Source organism: Brassica oleracea, chromosome C9, assembly GCF_000695525.1.
Source record: "Brassica oleracea var. oleracea cultivar TO1000 chromosome C9, BOL, whole genome shotgun sequence".
Lineage (NCBI taxonomy): Eukaryota > Viridiplantae > Streptophyta > Magnoliopsida > Brassicales > Brassicaceae > Brassica > Brassica oleracea.
Window position 1 is genome coordinate 23,420,968 of NC_027756.1, and position 25,864 is coordinate 23,446,831.

The following is a 25,864-nucleotide window of genomic DNA, read 5'->3' on the forward strand; positions in this document are numbered from 1 at the left end:
CGAGGATTTTACGTGGATTTAGTTACGATTCTATTACGACGAATTATTTTCGTGTTTCTTACGTTTTTATTACGACGAATTTATTTAGAGGTTTTTGCGGGTCTTTTACGACGAATCATTTACGAGTTTCTTACGAGGAAGCACAACGACCGCGTTACGTGGAAACCCCACGTGGTCTTTACGACGAAAACTTAATTCTTCTTTACGAGGAAAATATAACCTCGCTAATTAACGAGGAAATGGCGACGAATCTTCTCTTACGACAATCATATAACGACGAAACGTCTTTCATCGCCATTTCCTCGTAAGCCTTCTTTTCCGAGGAAATAACGACGATTTTGGCCGTCGTTAAATTTGTGTTTTCTTGTAGTGTTTTCAAATGGGTACTTCTCTTTTAATAATATAGATAGTCATGTGACCTTGTACCCATAGTTATTTTAATTTTTAAATCTGGTCGATCCTCATATTAGTTAACTTTGTTTATTTTTACTTTTCCAATGTAAACCCAAATCAAACCCGACTTACAAACAAACCGTAACGGTAAACCGAATGTGAAACCGTATTAGAGACCAAAGAAAATCCTACTTGATCGTAAAGGGAGCATGGAAGATCACAAATGAGTCACAAACTCCAATGTTGTGGGATCAAAACAAATCAGATTTCATTAAACGCCAACTCAAATCAGTTTGAGATCTCATATTGACTAATTCGTTCATGTGATGTACATCTTCAAACAAATTATCAAAAAGAGGATCAGGAAAAAATTAACAGATCTAACAATGATAGAAAATGAAAGACCTTGAGAAAAGCCCATGGATCAGGACCAAAGAGTTCTTTAATCTGAGGATAGCGGGAGAGAATCTGACGTCTTCTTGAAGCGTGAGGCTCATCAGTGTAAGACCAGAAGAAATCTGTAGCCATGACTCCTTCTTCTTCCTTTGATATACTCTCACGTCCTCCTTTCCCCATTCTTGTTTTTATTCTTTTGTCTCTCCCCTCGGCTTATTATTCTTGTGAGACGAGGAGAGAGAGAGAGAGAGAGAGAGAGAGAGATGTGGTTTTGGAAAAAAAAATGGAGGTGCAATTTTGGAAGATGGTGCAACGAGAGGAACGAAGAGAACGTGCACATGAAGGTGTATGAGGGAGACAATTAAGCCAGTAATATGCAGTTGTTTTAACTGTGATAGGTGATTTTCTTAATGATTTATATTAATATACATCTTATTTTGTTTTTATTTGTTGTAGTATAATAGAATTGGGCTGGCATTTTACAGTTCAAACTTATAACATTAAACTATTCACTTTTTTTTGGATCAATCTATCACTTTTTATCAATTGTTTTTTTGTTTTGTAAAACATGCATGAGTTTTTGGCGTGATCTCTTCCTCTACTATCCTACAAAGGAAAAATGTTTTGAAAAATTAGCATGTTCAAGGCCAGCCTGGGATTTAAAAGCTTGAAATAGTTCTGGACTTAGGACTCAATAGTTTATACATAACATAACAAAAGCTAACACAAACCTTGCAACCAAGTAAAACGAATTAAAATGTTAAATAAGATTTAGAAAAAAACTATTAATCACTTTGTCCCTCTAAGAAATAAGAGAAGGTGACAATTATCCTAACAGAACTTAAGTACATATATATTTGTTGTCTACAGATATTGCAATACGTTGAGTATTAGCATGAACCTCGCAATACATTTGCTACAAAACACACTGATTAATATAATAAACTAATCATTTTTTCCCGTACGCAGTACGGGTGGAACACTAGTCGTTTGATAATCTATAACTTCGTGTGCAAAATTCTAAGTCTAACCATGGAGAGATAAATTACAGTCAAGTTCAACATCAAAGTTTCTCAACTTATTAAATTATAGTTCATCACCGTACAAGTACAACTATCCTAGTTGCCGATCAGACAAACTGTATTCTACTTCGTTTGGAGTAAATTGAGCAAATATTGTGAATATCGAGAACTGCCAGAAAAGCGAATATGTTTGCAAGATCTTGTTTGATAATTCTACAAAATAGAATATATGTTACAAAAAAAGACACTTAAAACATCTTTAAAGAACAAACAAAATTGAAATACCAATTTACAAAAGAAAATATTTACAGAGATCTTTGTGATGATCTGTGAATTAATCAGGAAGTCAAAACCCTAGGTAAATATCTGTCTAATTTTGGACATTCATCAACGCATGTCTTCACACGTCGTAAATTTATTCTAATAACTTTAGATGCTTTTTGATCCATTTAAGCGGAATATGTAACAGATGTATATTATAAATTAGTAGTTGACCAAAAATCAAAGCAATTAGTAGCTATCGATCGTGATCATACACCTTGTTAGAAGACAAAATTATTATTGGTTGACAAAAAAGAAGAAAAAAAAGAAGATTAAATTATTATTTAGACGATCTAAATGCTACAAGATATATAATAAAATAAATAAAAAACATTAGCATTATTTATGTCATTATATTATTGTAGTATCTATTCTATTAAAACACCTGTTTGACCCATTGATAAAAATTGGATCCAACAACTATTTTTAACGATACATACCTTTTTAATGTGATAACTACTATGCCTTCTTAATTTTCATAACTAACCACCGTTTTTAATTTTCATAACTAACCACCACATCATTTTCTTTTTCGAAAATAACCACCACTCTTTAATAGTAGAAAACTTCTATTTATATGCAACTTCCGCTTTTACAAGCTGTTTTCTATTTGATCGGGACCATTTAAAATATATTTCTGGACTTTAGCACCATTTAAATTTACTACTAATATATTTTCTGGACTTTACCACTATATTTACGATAGCTAATAATATTTAACCTTACTTATGTCGACTGTTTAATATACAAAATCAAAGCTTTAAAATATTTCTTACAGGCCATAGTAGAGTAGAGGCTTTTCAGATGTAGGAGTTAAATTGTTTGGTGATGCTATAGACACAAAAACGTGTTTCTTTTCATACATCTTCTTTTTCAATGAAGACAAGATCAACGCTTTGGTTTTGTTAACCTTTCCTTCCCTCCAGTACACTTCAGACACATATATTAGCTCGATTAAGATCAGCTTCACTCAGATCTCTTATCGGAAGAAACAGAGGATCCGTCACATCTGAAATTTCATTCAAAATAAAATTCTCAGATTCCACCTCAAAATAAGATTACATGCAACAAAATATATTTAATCTAACAACAAAACGAGTGATATTACATGTATCTGGGCTGATCTGAGCAATCTTTTTTACAGATCGATTAAGTTTGAGCTGAGACAAGATCCGGTCGGTTGTAATAGAAAGAGGGAGAGAGAAACTCTATTTTCGAGCTGATCTTTTTTTTTTTGATCAAAAGAGCTGATCTTTTTAAAAAGATTTTTTTCTCTATAATAAGTTTGTGGTCGGGATTTATTTATTTATATGGGTATTGAGCCTCAAATTTGATACATTGTTTTGCATTGTGTATTTGTATGGCTTTTTAAAATTCCTATTGTTTTAAAATTATTTTGCCTAATTGATCTTAATTAGATATTACTAATCTATATTATTATCAAACAATTTTTAGGGTCATCTGTTATAACTATTCTGTTAAAACACCTACTTAAGTTTAGAAATAAAATGTGGGAAATTAAAAATGTTATCATATATGAAAGTACAAAAAAATATTACAAATTGCAAATTTGGTGAATAAAGATTAAAAATAATTTCCCAAATGTGTACGACACAAATACATAATTATGAAACTTGATAAATTATTTATTTAAAGTAGAGAAAATTATATCTATTCTATTAAATTCATATCATACAAAAATATAATTATACAAACACAGACATAAATTATATTAGGCAAAAAATTAAAAAAACAAAAAGTATACTCGCCCTCTGAGGGCGGGTCAATATCTAGTTATGTTTTTTATAAGCGGAGACTAGCACGTCTAAACGCGGGTCTAGTCTAAAAAGCTTTGACAATAATAATAAAAAACATAGAAAAAATATAAAACATTTAGTCTTTCTTCATCTACTGGTTTCATGACGAATCAAAAGTCAACGAATACATAAGTTTAATCATGGATTCTACTACATCATGGACTCTATATATTACACCATCACCATAGTCTGGAGAGTTTAAACAGTCCACAAGAAGCAAAGCTATAAACCATACGGGCTTCTACCAAGTCTAACAAGTCACTACATAAAAAGACCCTTGCAGATACCCTTTCGCTTCTTATCCCACGCAATTTTGTCAAGTAACAAAACTTAAATTATCGCAAGTATGGTGAATAGCTTTTGGGTGTACAAGCTAACCTTATACCTCTTTAATCCCATTGGTTTGGTTTTTGCACTATCTTCAAATTAACTGGTAATTTGACAAACCAGGCATAGTAGATCTTCTATACAACACGGACCCACGTTCCACCACACATGGGGCAGCAATAAACCCAACGGCTGGTCCACCACGCCTCACGTTCATTCGGATTTGGCTGCTTAGAAGCACCTGGTGAAGCAAATGCAGATGTCTGCCTTAAGCATCTTATGCACTGTAATAAAGAAAACAGTCAAGTTACAAACGGCAGACTTTCGTATTGCAATTATTAAAGAAATGTGCAGGGAAGGAAATGTATCAAGAGTTAACCTTGTACCAAACTCCTTCAAGACCAGTTTTCCACGTGGCGGTGACAACATCCCTACGAGAACCCATGATCCCAAGATAAGCACCCAAACCCACAGAAGTATTTAAACCAAAAGCCGCATCTCTTTCAGACATTCTGCGTTTTCTTGGCCAAAGACTTTGGACTCTGTCGTACACATCTAGGGAATGACCCTGCGTGAAAAAAGTATCATCTGACGGGACCGCATCCTCAGGATCTGTTCCGGGACCACCGAATAAATTTCTTCTATGCCATTCTTCGGATGGGGGATGAAGCTCCAACTCCCGAAGTAGAAGGCCAGCAGCATCAGCTCCTCTTGGACGAGGCATGTTCTGTTTATTCAGTTTTATTATAAAAAAATTATAATGAGAATCAGGGATGAAAGAAAGCTAAAAGGATACAATTTCATAAAGTAGTTCACCAAACAGCACTACCTGCATATGTGGTCCAAGAGCTGCTTCTACCACCTCAGGCAACACAGTGTAGTTTCCATCAATATAGTGAAGTCGAACTTGGATGTTCCCACTACCTACCTGAGAGCCAGGCAAGGGATGCGGAAGCGCAGCTGTTCTCTTGCAGAGATCCATTAGTATATGGAAAAGAACTCTCACCTGAAAGATCAAAGCGTAACTAAAAGATCTTTCTAGAATATTGAACTTATCAACAGGGCATATTTTTTTTCTCGATCAACCAACCTAGGGTTTTCATTATTCTCACCCATGATGATCAGCTTAAGCCCAGGTATAATTGTATAAAAGTGAAGACAAGGAATACAAGTGCCTACCTCCTCAAAAGTATAGCCTTGACCAGCATTCCCAGATCCCATCTTTGTTGTACGGGCAGAATTATCATCAATCCCTTTCACTCCAGCACCCAACTGAGAAGTCCGGAATCCCTGGGCTTCCTCCATCCTGTTCAAGGCAGGGTTTGGTTTAGCAGAGTTGACCTCTTCCGACTTGCTGGTAGCCCCCGTTTGAAGCTTTTGTGAACTGGCATCAGCATTTCTCTGGTGATTTCGTGAAGCCTGTAACCTCTGGAAGTAACAGAATAGCAACAGCTGGCATAACCGGTGAAGGAAATGACAGTCCCCAATGAGCCGAACAGCTGGTGTTCCAGGAAATGTTCCTGTATTGATGCTTATTGGCATGAAGGTAGCTGAACCACTGACTGGGCTTGCAGTAGAGTTTGACACTCCATCATTTGAGCTACTAAATTTCGCTATGGCACCTTGCATCCAAGCTTGCATTTGTGTGCTTCCGCTGGAGTTTGTAGTACTAGTAGTAGCAGTAGGTTGCCCTGGTCCGTGATTCACTGACTTGTCAGGAACAGCTGCAGATAAAAGAGTTGAGATATCCCTCAATGTGCTACAAGTTACATGCCAAGTCCAACAACACAGATAACCAAATGTACCACCCACTAACCTAAGAAGGGGAGATACATGGATTATACACTAAAGTTTACAGACCAGAAGAAAATCTAGACTTCAGAAGCTCATCTCATTTTCATGAATTCTAACCTACCCACAAGACAATGATATTTCTACCGCTATGCTCCATTATCCATTCTTCACGCCTAGAGAAAATAAGAAATGACAAAATAAACAGCATACTGACCCTGGATTGTTGCAGGAGACGATGCATTTTGTGTGGGACTGGCAACCATGTTGCGATTACTGCCAGTTCCAGTGGAAGCAGCATGGCTTGCAAGTGTCCGACAAAAACTCGCATAGCGTCTTAAACGTGTGATAAAATGAGAAGCCAGGTCAAGAACAGCATCCACATAAGCCTGTACAAGATATGAAAAAGAAAAAGAATCAGAAAAAAAAACAGAAAAGTAGCAACAGGAAAATAAGTTTTGCATATCAAGATAGTGATATGGTCTTATTTCATATTCAGTAATATATGATCATGAACAGAAAAATGATATGTTGACTTCGTGGAAACAATCACTAGCGCAATTAGCTAACTAAAATTATATATGCAAAATAACCAAATCTAATTCAAAGTTTTAAACACAACGTGTCTTGGCTGATTGTAAGAAGGAAGATACCTCATCAAAACTAACACAGTGAAGACTTTAAATGAAAACACTGCATGATCCCTTCAAAATATTCATACTTACATTTCCATCTCATAAAAAGAAAAACATGTAACGCCATCCTCGGAATTGGAGGTAGATATACCTGAATACTGGAAACAAGAGCAGGATCGACAGCCATTGCCTCAGGATCGGTGCCTAATATGGTCTCACCATCTGTTCGCCATGGCTCAATAACCAACGCTGAAGGGTTCACAAGAGCTGATTCAATTCCTTTTCCAAGCATGTCCAACAACAATCTTGCTTGCATATCTAAGACCATGGCACGAACCTCCTGAGCATTGGTTCCTTCAAGTAACCGACATTTGATCCTGTCTAGATTCTGAAAACCATAAAATTACAAGATTTTACCAAAGAGTAGAAACCAAACTTGAAAACAAAGTTTAAGAAAAAAAAACAAAGCATCACAAGAGGACAAAATCCCTGCCAAGATTCTATTCATCGTCTTAAGAGTCAGATCCAATATCCATATTACTCAACCCATTCAAATTCAGATAACTACGGGAGGTGTTTTTTCCGTTTTTTGGGGTAACGTTAATGTTTAAAACTACGATCGCATAGTCGAATAGAAGAACCAACACAAATAGAGTCTACAGGCTCGTATAATAGAGTAGCTTTATACAGCTAAAATTAATCATTAAGAAACAGAAAAAGCACAAGGTAAACCAAGTTTTATGAAGGCTAACGATACGGTACGGCCAAGCAAACAACTCAAATATTCTGAAAAGGTGAAAAGATTAATGAGTTTAGAAAAACATACAGGACCATATTGTTGCCTGTGTTGTGTTGAAGGAAGGGAATGAAAATCAGCATCCATGACAGCAATCACGCTGGTCAGCGAAACTGTAATCATCAAGAAAAGGAAATGTGTCATCCGATGCTTTCAACCGTGTATCATCCAATCAAGACAGTAACATCTGAATCATTATGCTCTATGTTATTGAAAGCTTATCATAAAATCATAGAGTACAATACTCTCTACAAAATAAACAAGTAGAAAATAGGTTCTTTGAATGCCATGGAGCTTATTAAAAGTGAGATCATTTCTAAGCAAACTAAAAAATGGTTGTTCTGGAGCTAAAGAACAACTAATTTCTGAGTGAAAAGATTAAACAGCATTGAAATCAAGAAAACTTATAAGCACCACAAATTATACCAATGCCATCCTCTGCAGCACTCTGTGTACAGCCAACTGCATCCCACCAATCAACTCCAACCAAAAGACTCCACCAGAATCTGTTCAAACAAAGTGCAACCATATAAGTTTCTTTACAACCAAACAGGCTAGCGAATAAATACCAGGGATGACGTACCTCTCAGCAATCGCCCGCTCCCACATTGATTGATCAACCTTTGATTGGTTAGGTGGAAGGGCAGGCGGAAGAACACGAATGATATTCAACATAGCACAGTCCTTCGCAGCATCATGCCATACAGAAGCCGAGCAGCAGCTCGTTGGAGAAAATGCGGGTGCAGCAATAGCTGAACCGACATTTATTTGATAGTTTTCAACGGGTGAAAAAGTTGGACCCGAAAAGATATGAACTCCGCCGCGAAGAAAAGCAACCGCAATTTCACCACCATGAGCAGAATAGACAATCCGTGCAAGTGTACGAATATCACTTGGCAAATCAAAAGGGTCAAAAACAACCTTGTTAGCCTTGTCATCACCAGAATCAGGCTCCTTTTGTGCATCCACACTAGGCCCTGCAACAGCTGTTTGATGATTCTTGAAATCGTTTGTAGGTGGTATGCTCAAATCCACTCTCGATACCCAGACAGTTTGTGTGGGGACCTGTCCACCAAAATTCGAAGTTGGGCTTCCAAATATCTGATGCAGTACAACAGGTTGAACACTTGATTCCCAGCGCTGTACTTTCCAACCTGTGATTGAAGGACCTTCATCTGGATCATATGGCGACATGTACTGTCCTGCAAACGTATGCAGATGCATGGGATTAGCATTTTGTTTTAAAGAAAACAACTCAATGTATAGAAAATGTTGATTATCATGAAATCAGTATGAGGCTCAGAGAAGAACGTGAACAATACCCTCAACTATAACAACAGCTATTACTGAACCACCACGAGTTGGATCAAAAGCAACAGCAGTAACTCCAGATCCCCATGTAGTGGTTGCCGCAGACTGAGCTGCAGCTTCGGGACTTACGTAAGCAGAAAAATTGGAAACTGGCGAGCAGCTAAGTGATATTGCATCGCTGGATTCTTGATCCGTAGGCTTCTTCCCTTTATTTATCTCGGATATCAAGTATTCTTGCCAGTTGAACAAGTATGCAGCTAAAGGAGCAAAGCCTGTCCAAGCGGAAGAACTAAGGGATGGTGGCACATGACTGCCTGTAGAGATTTTTGGAGTCGCCTGGAGTACATTTCCCGGGCCAGGGGTCACCTCCCATACTACAATTGTTGAGGGATTTACAATCGGAACCCCTGCTACATGCATGGCACCACTGTCCGTTATGATAGCATCAGCAGCCATAATCCCACTAGGCCCTGCACCTAAAAGACCTTTCTTTGTACTAAACCACTTTGGTGCAGTGCCTCCTTGGTTAGAAGGCCACTGGGACCAATGAAGCTGAACGGACCCCGATGAGAAAACAGAGCATACACAGAGAAAGTTGGGCCACCGAGCTGCAACAAATGGTCAAGAATCAGATCCGTCACTGGAAGTGAAAGAAAATGCACAAATGCCAACCATGGAAAGCGTAACATGTTGCACTGATCTTGTCACATATATAGGTATGAAAATCAATACATATATATATATATAAGGTATGTTAAAAAAAACTCGCAGTTACGTTCATAATTCAAAATATATCAATATAAAGTAAGATACAAGAGATGAGAAGAAGAAAACCTGAGCTTTCGGAGCTCTGTGAGAGAAATTTCTCCTCGAAAGTTGACTTTGCATTTGTTCCAGAACTTGTCTTGGAGTTGGAGGATAACCACCTATACTGATTCTCGAAAAGAAAAAAAAACACAATCAGAATAAATTTTCCAGGATAAACTAGAGCAGCAAACTGATGGGCCAGAAACAATATTAAATTAGTCTTTCACAACATATACTTTGCAAAGGCAGTATCATCTAGCTGTTATTCATTCCTTACGTGTTCATGCCAATCATTACAGAAACGTATCAGAGAAATGCAAATGGAAGATATTTTAGGAGTATAGTAATTTTGCAACGAAAGCTAATATATATCAGTTAAGCTGGACTTCAAGGAAACTTTGGTCTCTCTGTCTCATTTCTTCCAAAACGTAGAGATATTTCAGGTTCAATTATACACAAAATTTAGCAATTCCATTCCCCACTCTCACATGCAACCCATCCGGTAATCAGTTAACAAACTCATGAAGGTAAAAAGAAAAAAAGTAATTAAATGATAGTGTCAGAGAAGTAAAAATATAAAGTACGTACAGGAGAAGCCCCCGTCAACCACTTTGTAACAACAGCAATGTCCTGACGCCATTCATGCTCACACTGCCAGGAGGTAGCATCGTGCACTAGGTTAGCCGCACCCTGCAAGACCAAACCAGATTAAAAGATTACATGAGGTTTTGCCAAACATATTGACACAAGTGGGAGATCAACATTTAGAAGAACAAGACACATAAGATTTATACAGGTGGACCAATTGGAAAACGGCAACTCTCTTTTCTGTTTGTTTGATTACTAATAGAGCACATCCATAAGAGCACTAACCTGAGTAGGCTGCGTCCAGATAGTAATCCGTCCATGAAAGTTGGCAATGAGTAATGCACGAGGACAAGAAGTGGGAGACCATTCAATAAATTGGACAGAGTCACGAGGAGAGTCTACAAAAAGAAAAATAAGTATCATAGTCATTTTAACAACACAAGACTAGTTTCAATTGAAAAGAAAAGAAAAGTAATATGAAAATACCTGCCACAACATTGAACACGGCACACTCAGTAGGTCGCTCGGGTATTAAGATATGAATTGGGATCCAAAAGGGTGGAATTGCCTTGGAGCTGCAACAAGAGATGACAAGGGTGAAAGGTAAGAACTTTCATCTCTAAGATTGAAAAGGAAAAAGGAAAAAATCAAACCTTGGAATCCTGGCGCAGGTCTCAGAAGCGCAAGCAATAGCATTCAACTTGCCACACCACGCGACGGCACTGACATAAAACAAAAGAAGAAAAGATGAATTTGAAAACTTTGTGGAAGGGAGAGTAGTAAGTGAGGTGGAGACCTGAAGTTACGGCAGAGTTCAGGGACGCTCATCTTATGGAGCAAATTGGAGTTGGGCTGTTTAAGAGTAACGCAGAACACAGTTGCGGGACTCACGGGATCAACCTCCATCTGATCGTCTCCCTCAGCTGATTTCTCCTCGACGACGATTTGATCCCTAGATTCAGCCTCCTCCTGATGTTGATTCACTTCTTCTTCTTCTTCCTCCGCGTCTCCTCCAGTGCTGTTACCCAAAGAAACTTGGGGCTGATTCATGTCAAGCGAGAGAGCAATAAAACCCTAATCTTTATAAGCACAAAAAGTCGCGATTGAAGGCGACAGAAAGCACTGTGCGTGTAGAGAGAGAAAGAGAGTTAGTGCGTAGAAAATTCCAAATCCCAAAATTCAATTTCACTATCCAATTTTTTTTTTAGGGTTTGTTTGTGCCACGGTTGTCGCCGGGATGACCAACCAATAAAAAAACACGGTGGGTGTAATGAAAACGATGTGGTGAAAATTTTTTGTTTTGCAATTTAACCCTATTTATATAAAAAAAAATTTTAAATAACAAAAATCATATTATCTAACAATAATTAATTTTTACTACCTTAAACCAATGAAAACAAATTTTAGACTATATAGTTTAATTTAAAAATTAAACAAAAACTAAATGTTTAATTATTTACTCGATAATATAAATCTATGAATGGAAAAGTTTAATTTTTTAAAAACTTTCTAAATTTGTGAAATGTTACAATATCTTTGAATATCAAAATAAAATAATATTTTATTAATCTTTATATTTAGTTACGATTTAATAATGAAATAATAATCCGAAAATATATATATAGAAGAAGATACAAATACATGTGAAAGTTTAAAACAATTTCTTCAATGAAAAAAATATACCGTAAACTTATTATGTTTTAAAAATTGATAGACACATATATTATAATATATACCAATTTAGAATTGAAAACAAAATATTTATATAAAAATAAATGAAAACAAAAATCCGCGTGGTTGCGCGGATCGAGATCTAGTATTTATTGTTTTATATTTAAATACAATACTAGATCTCGATCTGTGCAACCACGCAGATGTTTGTTTTCAGTTTTATATACGTAGATATTTATTTTAGATCATTAGTAGTATACATTTTTAAAAAGTTTAAATGATTATATAACTATTTCAGATACAATATTTAATCAATTGTAGTTAATCAATAATTTTATAGTTTATATGTTGTAGATTAATCAATTGTTTAAAACATTTATACGTATTTATTGTTTCTTATTATATATTTATTTTATTGTATTTGCATTTAGTTATTAAACAAATTAATTACGCATGAAACAACATAATATTAGACGAACGATCAAATATCTCATTCTTACAATTATAATAGCTAGATATGATATTAGGGAGAAACAAATATTAGACGAACGATCAAATCTCTCATTCTTCGAATAAAATCAAAAGGAGGTGATTGCAATCTTGTGATGATATTTCATAAAAACTTTTTAGGAATAAAAATCAAGACTAAAATATTTAATCTGAATGAAATAATATATATATATATATATAGTGCTTCCAATATTAAAACATTAATCAAAACCAATGCGTTTTGTTTATTTACAATCGTGTTTTTGGTAAATAAATCAAAAAATCATTCTATGTACTTTATACGGTATATAATTAAATTTTAGTGATATTGACATATATATAATATATTTTAATATAATTTTTATTATTGACACTTTCTACTCATATGATATTATTAACATTTGTATATTTGTTGTAATAAAAATGTAAACCATTAATCACAAAAGTTTTAATGTGAGATTTATCAATATAAATTCCAAATTAAAATATTATGATTTCAATAATTTTTCAATGCAAATTTGAAAATTAGCATATTTATATTTTTATATAGTATAAAATTTAATTTCAATGATATTAATATATATATATATATATATATATATATAATATGAATATCTATTAATGAGACTTTATATTCATACGAATTATGATCATTTGTATCTTGCTTGAACAAAAAAAAGTTAAATCATTGATTACAAAAATTTTAGTGTGGGACTTTTACTTTTTTAATAAATTATAGTCGTTTTTAGAAATTCAAAATATAACATATAAGAAAAAATCTAAATTTTTTATTATTTGCTAAATTTATATGCTTAATGTGATTGTTTAATTTTTTAATAATATAAAATTAAACAGAAAGAGAGATGATACAAAAATAATTATCAAATATATATTATTCATAATCATTAATTATCATATATATGTTAATCATATTAGGTAATTTCATAGCTTTAATTTAAGAAAATAATTGAGATTATTCCTTTGTACACTAACTACAAAATCAATTTGATAATTAGTTTAATAAAAAGTATAATATATATTTATATGGACCAATTTATTCTTCTTAAGATTCTAAGAATCATCCTAGTGATGATAATTGGCTACGAAAACATGTTGTAATCCTCCAAGATTAATACATTGGGGATGATGATGATCCACATGGCAAACACCGTATCATGACAACCATAAAAATTCATATAACATTTTGAGAACAAATTATAATATATAATCCATGCATAAGACAAAAAGACTTAGTATAAATTAAAAAAAAATCTTGAGAAACTTTTTAGGATATCACTAATTTTTTAAAAAAAATATAATATACATGAGTCAAAATAACCAAAATATTTCATTAAATAGGTAAGAAACACATCTATACTATTAAAAAAAATATATTCCCAAAAATTTACTTATGAAAGGTTGTTGCAGCATTTTATTAATTAATTATTTTTTGGTCATACCTTATATTTCTCTAACTATATAACATTCAATGCTTTTAATTAATCCTAACAATTTTTAATTAGTACTCGACTAACTTTGTTCTTAATTATTACTTGATTAACTTCAGTGGATCAAGTTTATAAATCATCTTATGGTACGTATACTAAGTGGACAAAAAAAATTATACATATGTACAAATCTTTTTTTTGGACAACAAACATTCACAGACTCATGTTAACTCTATAAACCAAATCGGTAACTTTCCATCCATGTGTACGACGAAAGACATTTGTTTCCGAGCACTGCATGCCAAGCTATCAACCCTTAGGTTCTTCGTCCTAGGTACATGAACGATTTCTGAGTTGAGTAAGATTTTTCTCAAAAGCTTAATGTCTTCCAGGTAGCTTTCAAATGCTGGCCATTCTTTTGGTTCTGAAACCATCTTCACCAATTGAGAATAATCTGTTGCAAACGTAGCCTGAAACTGTCTTAAATTCTTCATGCATTCCATTACCCAAATTAATGTCTCCATGAAGAGGTGAGAGACATGCCCTTACATTCCTTGCCTCTAACAAACCATCAAAACCTGGTAACGTGCTAAACCAGTCTTGCCCTGAAAATAGGTCTTTATCTTTCCAGGAACCGTCTGTTAAGCACCATCTTCCTGGAGTCGTTAGAATGGGTCTGGTTTGTACTTCATGTACCAGCCTCTAGTTATTTATAACATGTGTCTCAGTTCAAAGTGATGATTCTAATTAGCTAATTTAAGTGTTTCCCTCGGATCAATATATCATATTTACAAATCTAATATACTAAAATATCATCATTTCTAAACATGTATCCCAATATATCAAATATGAGAAATTTCATAGGATAGTCGTTTCTAAGTTTTTGTCATAAAATAGCCATAAATGAGAAAAATGACTAAAATTTTTTTTATTAAAGAGTAAAAATACATCTATACCCTAGGGATAATCAATCTAGACTAGAGTTTAGAGTTAAGAGGTAGGTTTTGAGGATATAGTTTTATTTTTTTTTTAAATAAAAAATAAATATTAAAATTTTCAAAATAAAAATGAGCTATTTTGGTCATTTCCTTATTGAGTGATATTTTTGTGACAAAAACTTTAAAATAGCTATTTGAGAGAGTTGTCCAAACTATATTATTTTTTTTATCGAACTATGGCTTTTAAAATAAAAAAAACTACATTCAAGCTTTAGTTCGGGTATTCGAGTATATGTTTTGGTATTTTCATATATTTAGGATTCAAAAGACCCAAAATACCCAAAATGGATCCGAAAACTCAAAATAGTCAAAATACCTAACAATATTCAAATACCCAAAATTTTATCCAAAATCTGATCTGAATACTGAACAAAACTACAAAAATATTTACCCGAATATCTGAATCATATTTATGAAAATATGAAATTTTACTCTAAACTATAAACGGTAACCGCAAACTCTAACCCGAAACATAAAAAATATTCGTAATACCAAAAATATACTATTATACTCAAATATAACTAATATATACAAGAAATTTTGGGTATTTCAAATATCTGATGGGATGTCGAATAGGACATAGACCCAAAACAAGACCCGTAGGTCAATTCTTTTACATAATATGTACTTTCACCTAAACTTGGCCAAACTGAATCTGTAATTTTTTATCTGTTCTGATTTGGATTTTGTGAGAGTAAAATGCTAAGCCTATAAAAAACTAACATGTATTTTTGTCTTTTTAATTATATTTTAAAATATTTATTGACTTGATTTTTTTCATGAAAATTATGATTTCAATTTTTTGACATTTTAGACATTTTAAAAATATTTATAATATAATTAAATACCTTTTAAGTTTTTGAATTACAACATAAATCCAGTAATTTTAAATCAATACAAACAATGCCGATTCTGAGTGGAAGGCATATAAACATGTGCTTCCGGTCTTGTTTACAATATTTAAAATTTTGACCGTTCATTTCATAAAAATCAAATGTCAATCAGTTGGCTAATGCCTTAACTGTTACCATTTTAGAACTTTATTACAATTTTTGTTCATTTTAAGATACAATTTTTTTTTGTTCTCTGGCCCAATATGTTTCAGAGCCAAAGCCTACGAATTGAAAATTTTCTATCCGAACGAAATGAAACAAATCATGGACATCATAAAACAAACATAAGTGCGTGTGATATTTATTTACCGTGTACTCTCCGCATCTTGTTCCTATACATCTATTGAGATCAACAGATTCGTTTGATTCTGTAAACACCAGCATAGACAAATATAAATGATCACACACTGAAAATTTGCATATATAGTGATACTTATAGACATATTTTGTGTGTATATAATGAATGACCTGGAGATGGCTTTTCACATGAGATAGTGTGAGACTTTTCTACACCCATTGCCTGCACAATCTTCTTAGGAGTTGCTTCTGCAATTTTAACAATAATATAAGTACTTTTTGTACAGTCAAACTATAAATATATAATACAAATTTTTTTACGTCAATGTTTAATAAGAATGAATCTCATGAACATTCTTATTAGACATTTTTATTATCTTTTTAAAATCAACATCTTAATTTATTATCTTTTTTAAAATCAACTTTTTTAAACATTTTTAAAAATGTTTTTGACGTAACATTTTTGACGTAATATGTCTATAAGTATCACTATATATGCAAATTTTCAGTGTGTGATCATTTATATTTGTCTATGCTGGTGTTCGGATAGAAATTTTCAATTCGTAGGCTTGGCTCTGAAACATATTGGGCCAGAGAACAAAAAAAATTGTATCTTAAAATGAACAAAAATTGTAATAAAATTCTAAAATGGTAACAGTTAAAGGCATTAGCCAACTGATTGACATTTGATTTTTATGAAATGAACGGTCAAAATTTTAAATATTGTAAACAAGACCGGAAGCACATGTTTATATGCCTTCCACTCAGAATCGGCATTGTTTGTATTGATTTAAAATTACTGGATTTATGTTGTAGTTCAAAAACTTAAATGGTATTTAATTATATTTTTAAAATGTTTAAAATGTCTAAAAATTGAAATCGTAATTTTCATGAAAAAATCAAGTCAATAAATATTTTAAATATTTTAAAAATCAAGTCTAAAATTTGAAATCAAAATCTAGTATACTCTTAAGTAAACAAATATATACTTAGGGGTCGAGTTTATGATTTTAGAAAATATTTTAGATATACAATAATAATTCCTAAAATAGTTTCAAAAAAATTGTATTTCAAAATAATTAAAAAACACATTTTGAAAAATGATTCAACTTGAAAAACATATATTTGAAAGTAATAAAAATGTTTTTTATTATTTCTTTAAATTATTATTTATATTTATATATTTTATAAGTAAAGACAAAAAGGCTTTTTAACTCTTAATGAAACCTCTTTTAATCATTTTTATCTTATATATTAAAACAGAAGTCACAACCTTGATTCATGTGTGATTTTTTTAAAAATAGACCTAATGGACCTATTCATAGAAAGTTATGTTTCATTTAATATCTAATCTTATCATTTAAATTTTGGGTATACCAGAAATTTTTATTGGGCTATCAATAATTGGATTTAAACAATAGATGATCCATTGGAGTTATAGATAGTATAAATTAAATATATATAATTTAATGTTGTAATACTATATCTCTATATGCTAAATATTTAAATATTTGTCGATGTTAATTTTTAAAATTATAAATATTTTTTTTTTAAATAAAAAAGTCATACTCCGTCTGTTTCCGAAAGTAAGATTTTCTAAAGTGTTCACGCTTATTAAGAATTCAATCAATGATTTATAATTTAATTGTTCGTTTACTTTATTATACACTTTACAATAACTTTTCACCAATGAAATTTAATCAATTCAAATAATATCATTTAATGTTTCTTAAAAGTACAAAAAAATACTTTAAACATATAGAAAATCTATCTTTGTGGATTTGTTGAACAAGTGAAAAATCTAAAACATCTTACTTTCGGGAACGGAGGGAGTATTATCTAACAATGATTAATCTTTACTATCTTAAACCAATGAAAACAAATTTTAAACTATATAGTTTATTCTAAAAATTAAACAAAAACTAATGTTTAATTATTTACTCGATAATATAAATCTATGAAGCGAAAGTTTAATTTTTAAAAAACTTTCTAAATTTGTGAAATGTTACAATATCTTTGAATATGACAATAAAACAATATTTTACTTATCTTTATATATATAATTACGATTTTAATAATGAAATAATAATCCAAAAATATATATATAGAAGAAGATATAAATACATGTGAAAGTTTGAAACAATCTATACAATGAAAAAAATATACAATAAAATATACAGTAAATATACAAAATATTTATACAAAAATAAATAAAAACAAAAATCTGCGCGGTTGTGCGGTTGAAGATGTAGTAAAGTAATTAAAAAGAGTAGAATGAGAAATTTAGTAAAACACACGACACGAATGACATAAAACTAGGACATATGTTTCGAGAAGAAAATATTATACTCCTCGTCATTTGGTTCCTTCTTCTTCTTCTTCTTCTCGTTCAATTTCTTCCTCGCGAAGGATACGAAAATCACAAAGACTGCGATCGAAACAGCCATGGCAGGTCGTTCCGGATCCCAGGTCATGACGATGACGGTGACCAGTACTCCCTCGGCAGATCTAGCCTTCACTAACCTCGCTTACTGCTCCTCTTCCGATCTCCGTCAGTTCTCCGTTCCCGGCTCCGATCTCTTCCTCGCCAACGTCGCCGACACCTTCATTCTCTCTCTATGATATCCTTTTTAACATTCTCTCTTTATATTGTCAACATTGCTGATGCCAAATGCGATCTCATGAGTTTGATTGTTTATGTGAAATTGACCCAATTTTGTAAGCATAGCTTTCTAGGTTTCGGGAATTCGAATATCAGCCATCTAGGTGTTTCTTGGATGATCAAAATGTTGTTAGTAGATCTCGTGGATTAAAAGATCGCCTCGAATAAGTTAGCATCTGTGTATAAATTAGATTTCCTATCCGGAGATCTCCTAACAAATGTTGAACTTGTTCTCTTCGTGATGGCGTTTACTTTTTTTTTTTTTTAAATTTTGTGAACTTAACTGTTGATTACTGGGCATGGAAGCATCCGTGATGGAAACCTTGCTCTCAATGCTATTCAACGGAGGCATGCTAGAGTTTCCACTGGTGACATGGTATCTGTTAGCAGGTAATTTTCATATAGCCTTTTCTTTTTTTTTTTTCTTTTACCAAAATCTTCTGGCGTTAGGACTTTCTGGCTTCTATAAAAAGACTGTCTTGTTCTTGCAGATTTGTTCCTCCAGAAAATTTTGAGCTGGCTATGCTGACGCTTGAGTTAGAATTTGTTAAGAAAGGGACTAAAAGCGAGCAGGTTTGTTGTTGATATCTATTATGTGTTTCTTGGGATCTTTGCAGGTTTTGAATCATGCATCTCCTTACAGTTTGTGATTGAACTTTAATTCTCTGAAAATATTACTTTACAGGTTGATGCTGCTCTCCTTTCAACCCAACTTAAGAGGAAATACACCAACCAGGTAGAGAGATTCTTCTTCTGCAGTGTCTGTTCTTGTTTCATGTTTCTTTTCTATTGTGATTTTGAAGCATGCATCTAATATGAAACTGACAGAAACGATGACTCCTAAATATCAAGGGTCTATAAAAAACAAATTAGCTGGTATACATTTCCAATTGGAGCATTATGTAGATGGATGTTTTTCTGCTGAAACAATGGTTTTTAGTGCATGCATCCCGGGACTATTCTGCAAATCCTTTAATATTCTGGGTTATTTCCCATCTCTTTATAGATTATGTGGTATCCTTTATATGGTTATTTGGCCTTTAGTTTTTTTCACAAAATCACATTAGCCCTGATTTATTTTAACTATGCAACACTGCTGCAGGTCTTGACTGTAGGCCAGAAAGCGACGTTTGAGTATCATGGAACTAATTACATTCTTACGGTCAATCGAGCGGATGTAGAGGGTCAAAATCAATCTAATGGCATCGAAAGAGGGATGCTTTCTCCAGATACATATATTGTGTTTGAAGCATCAAACGCAAGTGGCATAAAGGTTTGATTTCGATAAACTATGTAGTGCTATGTGTTGTTGAATCAGTTACTCTAACAATTCCTATCAATTGATGATTCAGTTTTACATTTGAAATAGCAAACTTAATATCACATCTGATGTATATTATTTTATGGAAACAGATATAGGTTACTATCGTGTATCATTTTGACTTGTCCTTTCTTATGCAGATTGTTAACCAACGAGAAGCTGCTAGCAGCAATATATTCAAGCATAAGGAATTTAACCTTGAGTCGCTGGGCATAGGTGGTCTGGGTGCAGAGTTTGCTGATATATTTAGAAGAGCTTTTGCCTCTCGTGTATTTCCACCTCATGTCACGAGCAGGTTCTGTGCTTTATTCTTTAAGCAAATGTTAGACTTTCGTTGTGGATTTTCCTTTTATGTTAGTTTTTCTTGATCGTGCAGATTGGGGATAAAGCACGTTAAGGGAATGCTTCTTTTTGGACCTCCTGGTACAGGCAAAACCCTTATGGCACGGCAAATTGGAAAGATGCTGAATGGAAAGGATCCAAAGGTATTTCTGATCACTGTATGATGAACTTTGTTACTGATAGGTGGACTCCCTTTCGCGTGAACCTGTTACTGACTGTTTAGTTCTCTTAGTTTTCTTCATACATTAGTAGCTTAAATCTCTAGCTTATTGTTTGCTACACCTGTTTTACTTTCTTTTAATGTTTGATTAACTTAGTTTCTTAGTTGATTCACTGCTAGTGTTCCAGAAACCAACATTTTTAATGCTTCTGGTTTTATTTTGATGGAATAATAGATCGTTAATGGTCCTGAGGTGCTGAGCAAGTTTGTTGGTGAGACAGAAAAGAATGTAAGAGACTTATTTGCTGATGCTGAGCAAGACCAGAGGACCCTTGGTAAGAAAAAATTGTTTTCCCTGATCTGTGTTTTCCTTTTGTACGCATGTGCTAATGAGGCACTCTTATTTTATTTCTCAGGTGATGCGAGTGAGTTACACGTCATTATATTTGATGAAATCGATGCTATTTGTAAGGTATGCGACTTTGACGATACAGTAGATAAATTTTGCTAGCTTGAAGTTGTAAATATACTTTTAAGTATGACGACCAGCCCCATTGATTCCGGTTAATAGAGTTTGGATATTGATTGTCATGATGTGCTGGTTATATGAGTTTTAAACAAAAATAATTACAATTGTATGCTTTGTAATTTTCAGTCAAGAGGCTCGACCAGAGATGGCACAGGTGTCCATGATAGTATTGTGAACCAGCTTTTGACAAAGGTCAGTCAAAGATCTTGCTAATATCTTTTAATTCGGTATTTTCACGGATGTGGCTAACACTTCTTTTCCAGATAGATGGTGTGGAGGCGTTGAACAATGTTTTGCTTATTGGAATGACAAACAGAAAGGATTTGCTTGATGAAGCTCTTTTAAGGTATATCGATCTTGTGTAATAGATAGTTACCGATTCTTTTATCCTCCAGTTACATAACCGCAATGTTTTGAAGTAGGCTTTATACCTTAATTTTCGTTAATGTTCACTTGAGAAGATACTATCCAGAGTGTATTCGCTCATGCGCCTCTTATTTTTATTATTTTGACTATAGGCCGGGAAGATTGGAGGTTCAAGTTGAGATAAGCCTTCCTGATGAAGCTGGACGTTTCCAAATTCTTCAGATTCACACAAACAAGATGAAGGAAAATTCTTTCCTTGGTCATGATATCAATCTCCAAGAGCTTGGTATGGCTTCTTAGATGATGATTCTTCAAATCATGGAATGTTTGGTATTCATGTCTTTATCTTTTACTAGATACTTGCATAAGTGTGTCACTGACATGATATGCCAATATTTTCTCGCAGCTGCTCGAACAAAAAATTACAGCGGGGCGGAGCTTGAAGGTGTTGTTAAAAGTGCTACATCATATGCGTTAAACAGACAGTTAAGCATGGATGATCTTACAAAGCCAGTGGAAGAAGAGAATATCAAGATCACTATGGAGGATTTTCTCCATGCAATCCATGAAGTTCAGCCTGCCTTTGGAGCCTCCACAGATGACCTGGAGCGCTGCAGGTAATTTTCTGTCATAAATGTTTGGTGGTCTGGACGATTTTGGATACTTCTTGATAGAATGCCCCTTTGAACATAAGATATGCTAGTTTCAAAGCCAAACTTAACTCTCTTCTGTCATGTGCGTCTTGCTCTAAAAATGCAGTTCTAAATTTTTGTTACCTAGGGACTGCCTTTCTTATTCCATTAGGCAATTTTCATTGATTTCTGAAACTGTAAAGAGGGTCTAGTTTTTGAAATTGTAATTAGATGCAATGGTACTTTTGATTCGATCTAAACTTGTCCCTGTTTATTTTTTGTTGTTTTATTTCTGTCCAGTCTAATTGTATTTCCATCTCCCGCTTGGCACGCATGTACTGTATGCATTACCTCTGGATTTTGATTTACCAGTGCCTCAACTTTAACAATTCTGACATTTATGCAGACTCAATGGGATGGTGGATTCTGGTGATCGACATAATCACATTTACAAAAGAGCTATGCTTCTAGTCGAGCAAGTTAAAGTTAGTACTAGAAGTCCTCTTGTCACTTGTCTTCTAGAGGGGCCGAGTGGAAGGTATCTTCCGTAGTTTATATAGCACACGTTCTTTATGGCTTGCTGTTTTTCAAGCCTTTGGCTGATTTTTAAACATTTTTTTCTGGGCAGTGGGAAAACTGCTTTAGCTGCAACTGTTGGTATCGATAGTGACTTCCCATATGTTAAGATCGTAAGTGTCTATCTTTCTTTGTAAATTATCTTCAGACCTTACTATTGTTTTCTCTGAGTGTGATATTGATTCGCTATTTTGTAGGTCTCTGCTGAAACTATGATTGGTCTTCAGGAGAGCACAAAATGTGCTCACATTGTCAAGGTCTGTGTTTGGGAGAGAACTGTATATGTTGTTCTTATGTTCTGTCAACTGCTGACAAACTATATTGGTGTGAATGAGACAGGTCTTTGAGGATGCATATAAATCACCTATGAGCATCATTATCCTTGATGATATCGAAAGGTTTGTTATTACATGATATCTGTTTCCTTTCAAGATTCTGCTCGATAATCTTATAGCATACTTTGGCGGTTTCTTTCTCCGGCTCAGTACTGAATTTCTGAAAATTGCAGATTGTTGGAATACGTAGCAATCGGTCCTCGTTTCTCAAACATTATCTCTCAGACGTTGATGGTCCTTCTCAAACGACTTCCTCCTAAGGTGCTTCATTCACCATATTGTTAATTATCATCCATGTTGTTTTATGTTCGATCATTACAAGTTAAAACTGAACATCTCTGATTTGGTAAAATGTTGTCTTGACAGGGGAAGAAACTTCTCGTGTTTGGGACAACAAGTCAACTAACCTTCTTAGACTCTGTTGGTATCTGTGAGGCCTTCTCCATCACTTACTCTGTTCCAACATTGAGAACAGAGGACGCAAAGAAGGTAAAAATGGTCTTTAGTAACTAATTGTTTGCCTCATGTACCTCGTGGACTATGCATGGACTCGTATGTAGAATTGTAGTTCCTTAACCACGATAGTAGTTTGAGTCTCTCTCTCTCCATAGTCCATCAATTATCGATTCTTGAATGGGTTTAATTCTTCGTTTTTTTGTGTTGGCCAGGTGCTGAAGCAGCTTAATGTCTTCTCAGAGGATGATATCGATGCAGCAGCTGAGGCTCTCGATGATGTATGTGTCTCTAACATAGTTTCTAGCAGATAAATGAAACTGACAGAAAAACAGAATAACAAACTTTATGTTTATGATATAAATTCTAAAATCTTTTTTCAAACATTATGTGCAGATGCCAATCAAGAAGTTGTACATGCTAATAGAGATGGCAGCGCAAGGAGAAGACGGTGGATCGGCAGAAGCTATCTATGCCGGGAGAGAAAAAATCAAGATCACTCATTTCTTCGATTGTCTCCAAGATGTTGTCCGATTCTAAAAATTTCTCACGCTAGTCGTTTTCTTCGCTTTTGAACAATTGGTTGGTATAAACTCTTTGGATTTTATTTTATTCGGTGGAGGAATGGATGGAACTAAGAGGGCTTTCTTATGCTGTTACATTCTTCGTTTGGTGAATGAAACAATATTGCTTTTTATTTTATTTTTTTGTTTTTGTTTCAAATGCGTTGTCTTTTTATCATTCAAACCTTAAATAGAATATGACATAGTGAAAGGCCCCCATCCGGTTTTTCTTACAGCCAGTACGACTCCAGTTCGCTTCCCTCGACCAAACATGATCGATACCTGATTTTTCTCTAATTTATGATTTTATCCCAATTTTCCTCTACGAGTTTTAGTTCAGCACACAGGATTCGCTAAGTCTAATCCAGCAACTTAGCAGTCTACTAATTTTCGCAGCATGATAAATATGTACCTTAATGCCTCGGTGCTTCGTTGTGTGACAATCCATCCATACACTCCATCCATACACTCCTTCCTTGCTGTCTACATGCTTTCCCGTCCTTCCTTATCTAACCAGTAGCTTGATGAGACACTCAACCGAATCCCCTTGTTTCTTAGTCACTCAGCCAACCATCCCCACGTAACCCAAGTAACAAAGCGAGACGGCTTGGTCTCCAACTAGCCATCCAGAACAGACAATACACTAGCTATGCTTAGCGCCCCAGAACCAGTCCTTGATCACACCCGAATCAGTCAGTACACAGTCGGCTCCACAGCCCTCGATCCAGTCAGTTCTCCCCACGGCCATCCTGCTCCTCAGTCATTCCAGTATCAGTAACACGCCCTCTTGTGCCACACGCATCAGCAAACTCGATCCTATTTCCAGTCGATCCTCCTTCAGTATGTTGCTGGTCCCGATCGCCTCCAACGATCCAATCAAATCGATCACCTCAGTACCACATCTCTCCACGGCTAGGATCGTTCAATGCACAGTATTCGATCCTTCCTTCAGTTCATCAGAACGGTCTGATAGCATGAGCCACCGCATCCAATAAAATCGCGAACCATCAAGACGCATGCTATCAATCAGAACATGGCTTCCCTATCATCGCTCAGTACGCGGAAAGACGGATTAGAATCCGACCGGTCTCTTCTCTGCGATCTCTGTCTCTCTCGATCAGAATCACCCTCTCCCGATATTTTTCTCTGTCTCTCTCCGGTATCATCAGTACGATCTGATCAACGTTCGGATCAGACGGAGTCACATTAAACAGACAGACCCGCGGCCATATCTGAGACTCCGATCGGCCCTCGGGCCTTCTCTCTCTCTTTCCGATCAATTTTTCCTCTCTCTCGGCTCTCTCCCTCCTCTTGTCTGTCCAGAACCGTGTAGAGAAAAAATGTCCTTCCATTTCCGCGGAAATCAGATTAAAAGGAGTTGGCGGTTACTTTTTGGCCTTAACCGTCCAAGCCAGTTATTATCCGCTCTCCATCCGTTCGGAAATCACCTTTTTCCCGTTCCATAATTGCTCCCAGACTGTTATAACATAACTCCCGGCAGTTCCATAACTGTTCCCCGTCAGATATAAATATCCCAGCGAGCCAACTGCTTTATAACTGCCGTAGCAGTTCCAAGACTCAATTGTCCTTGTCAGTTAGTATCCGGTAACCGCTCAGTAAACGTTCATGTAACTGTTCTGGAACTGTTTAGTTACCGTTCCGGTAACCGCCAGTAACCGTTCCCACCATTTTCCTTGGCTAATCAGTTCATGTTTAGCTTTGTATCTGTTCCCGCCAGAATGTATATTAATCAATCCGTTGGCCGACTAACTAGTCTAGAGAGACAAGTCAAACTGCCTTGTCTGAATCCGACCAGCTTTGTCCAACAAGCTCAACAGCTATGTCCAGACCCACAGTAGATTCTTAATCCGGCCAATACAATCCAGACGACATGTTGCACATGCCTTGTTCGTCTGATCAGTCCA

The 25,864-nt window shown here is 34.6% G+C and overlaps 3 protein-coding genes across 3 annotated transcripts in view; 1 reads left to right on the top strand and 2 right to left on the bottom strand.

Annotated features, from left to right (window-relative positions):
• The window catches only part of LOC106317439 (sphingolipid delta(4)-desaturase DES1-like), an 8,094-nt gene extending 7,125 nt beyond the window's left edge, over positions 1–969 (bottom strand). The window contains exon 1 of the mRNA XM_013755258.1: positions 799–969. Coding sequence (XP_013610712.1) covers positions 799–969 — 171 coding nt within the window. The remainder of the gene's footprint in view (positions 1–798) is intronic.
• A 3,090-nt stretch (positions 970–4,059) lies between these two features.
• On the bottom strand, positions 4,060–11,404 carry LOC106318212 (mediator of RNA polymerase II transcription subunit 16). The gene is made up of 16 exons (XM_013756091.1): positions 11,001–11,404; positions 10,858–10,926; positions 10,691–10,779; positions 10,490–10,602; positions 10,205–10,306; positions 9,644–9,740; positions 8,821–9,417; positions 8,082–8,700; positions 7,925–8,004; positions 7,529–7,611; positions 6,854–7,090; positions 6,285–6,456; positions 5,456–6,000; positions 5,106–5,282; positions 4,656–5,003; positions 4,060–4,560 (listed from the first exon to the last, which is right to left on the bottom strand). Exons 1-16 carry the CDS (start codon positions 11,252–11,254, stop codon positions 4,414–4,416), a joined length of 3,729 nt encoding a protein of 1,242 aa, XP_013611545.1. The 5' UTR covers positions 11,255–11,404; the 3' UTR covers positions 4,060–4,413.
• A 6,926-nt stretch (positions 11,405–18,330) lies between these two features.
• On the top strand, positions 18,331–24,078 carry LOC106319486 (vesicle-fusing ATPase). The gene is made up of 21 exons (XM_013757831.1): positions 18,331–18,621; positions 18,957–19,052; positions 19,154–19,235; positions 19,348–19,398; positions 19,765–19,935; positions 20,124–20,278; positions 20,360–20,468; positions 20,721–20,820; positions 20,902–20,957; positions 21,141–21,206; positions 21,278–21,360; positions 21,533–21,666; positions 21,787–21,997; positions 22,419–22,550; positions 22,641–22,701; positions 22,786–22,845; positions 22,928–22,986; positions 23,097–23,184; positions 23,290–23,412; positions 23,592–23,657; positions 23,773–24,078. The coding sequence occupies exons 1-21, from the start codon at positions 18,446–18,448 to the stop codon at positions 23,914–23,916; spliced, it is 2,223 nt and encodes a 740-aa protein (XP_013613285.1). The 5' UTR covers positions 18,331–18,445; the 3' UTR covers positions 23,917–24,078.
• Positions 24,079–25,864: the final 1,786 nt, after the last annotated feature.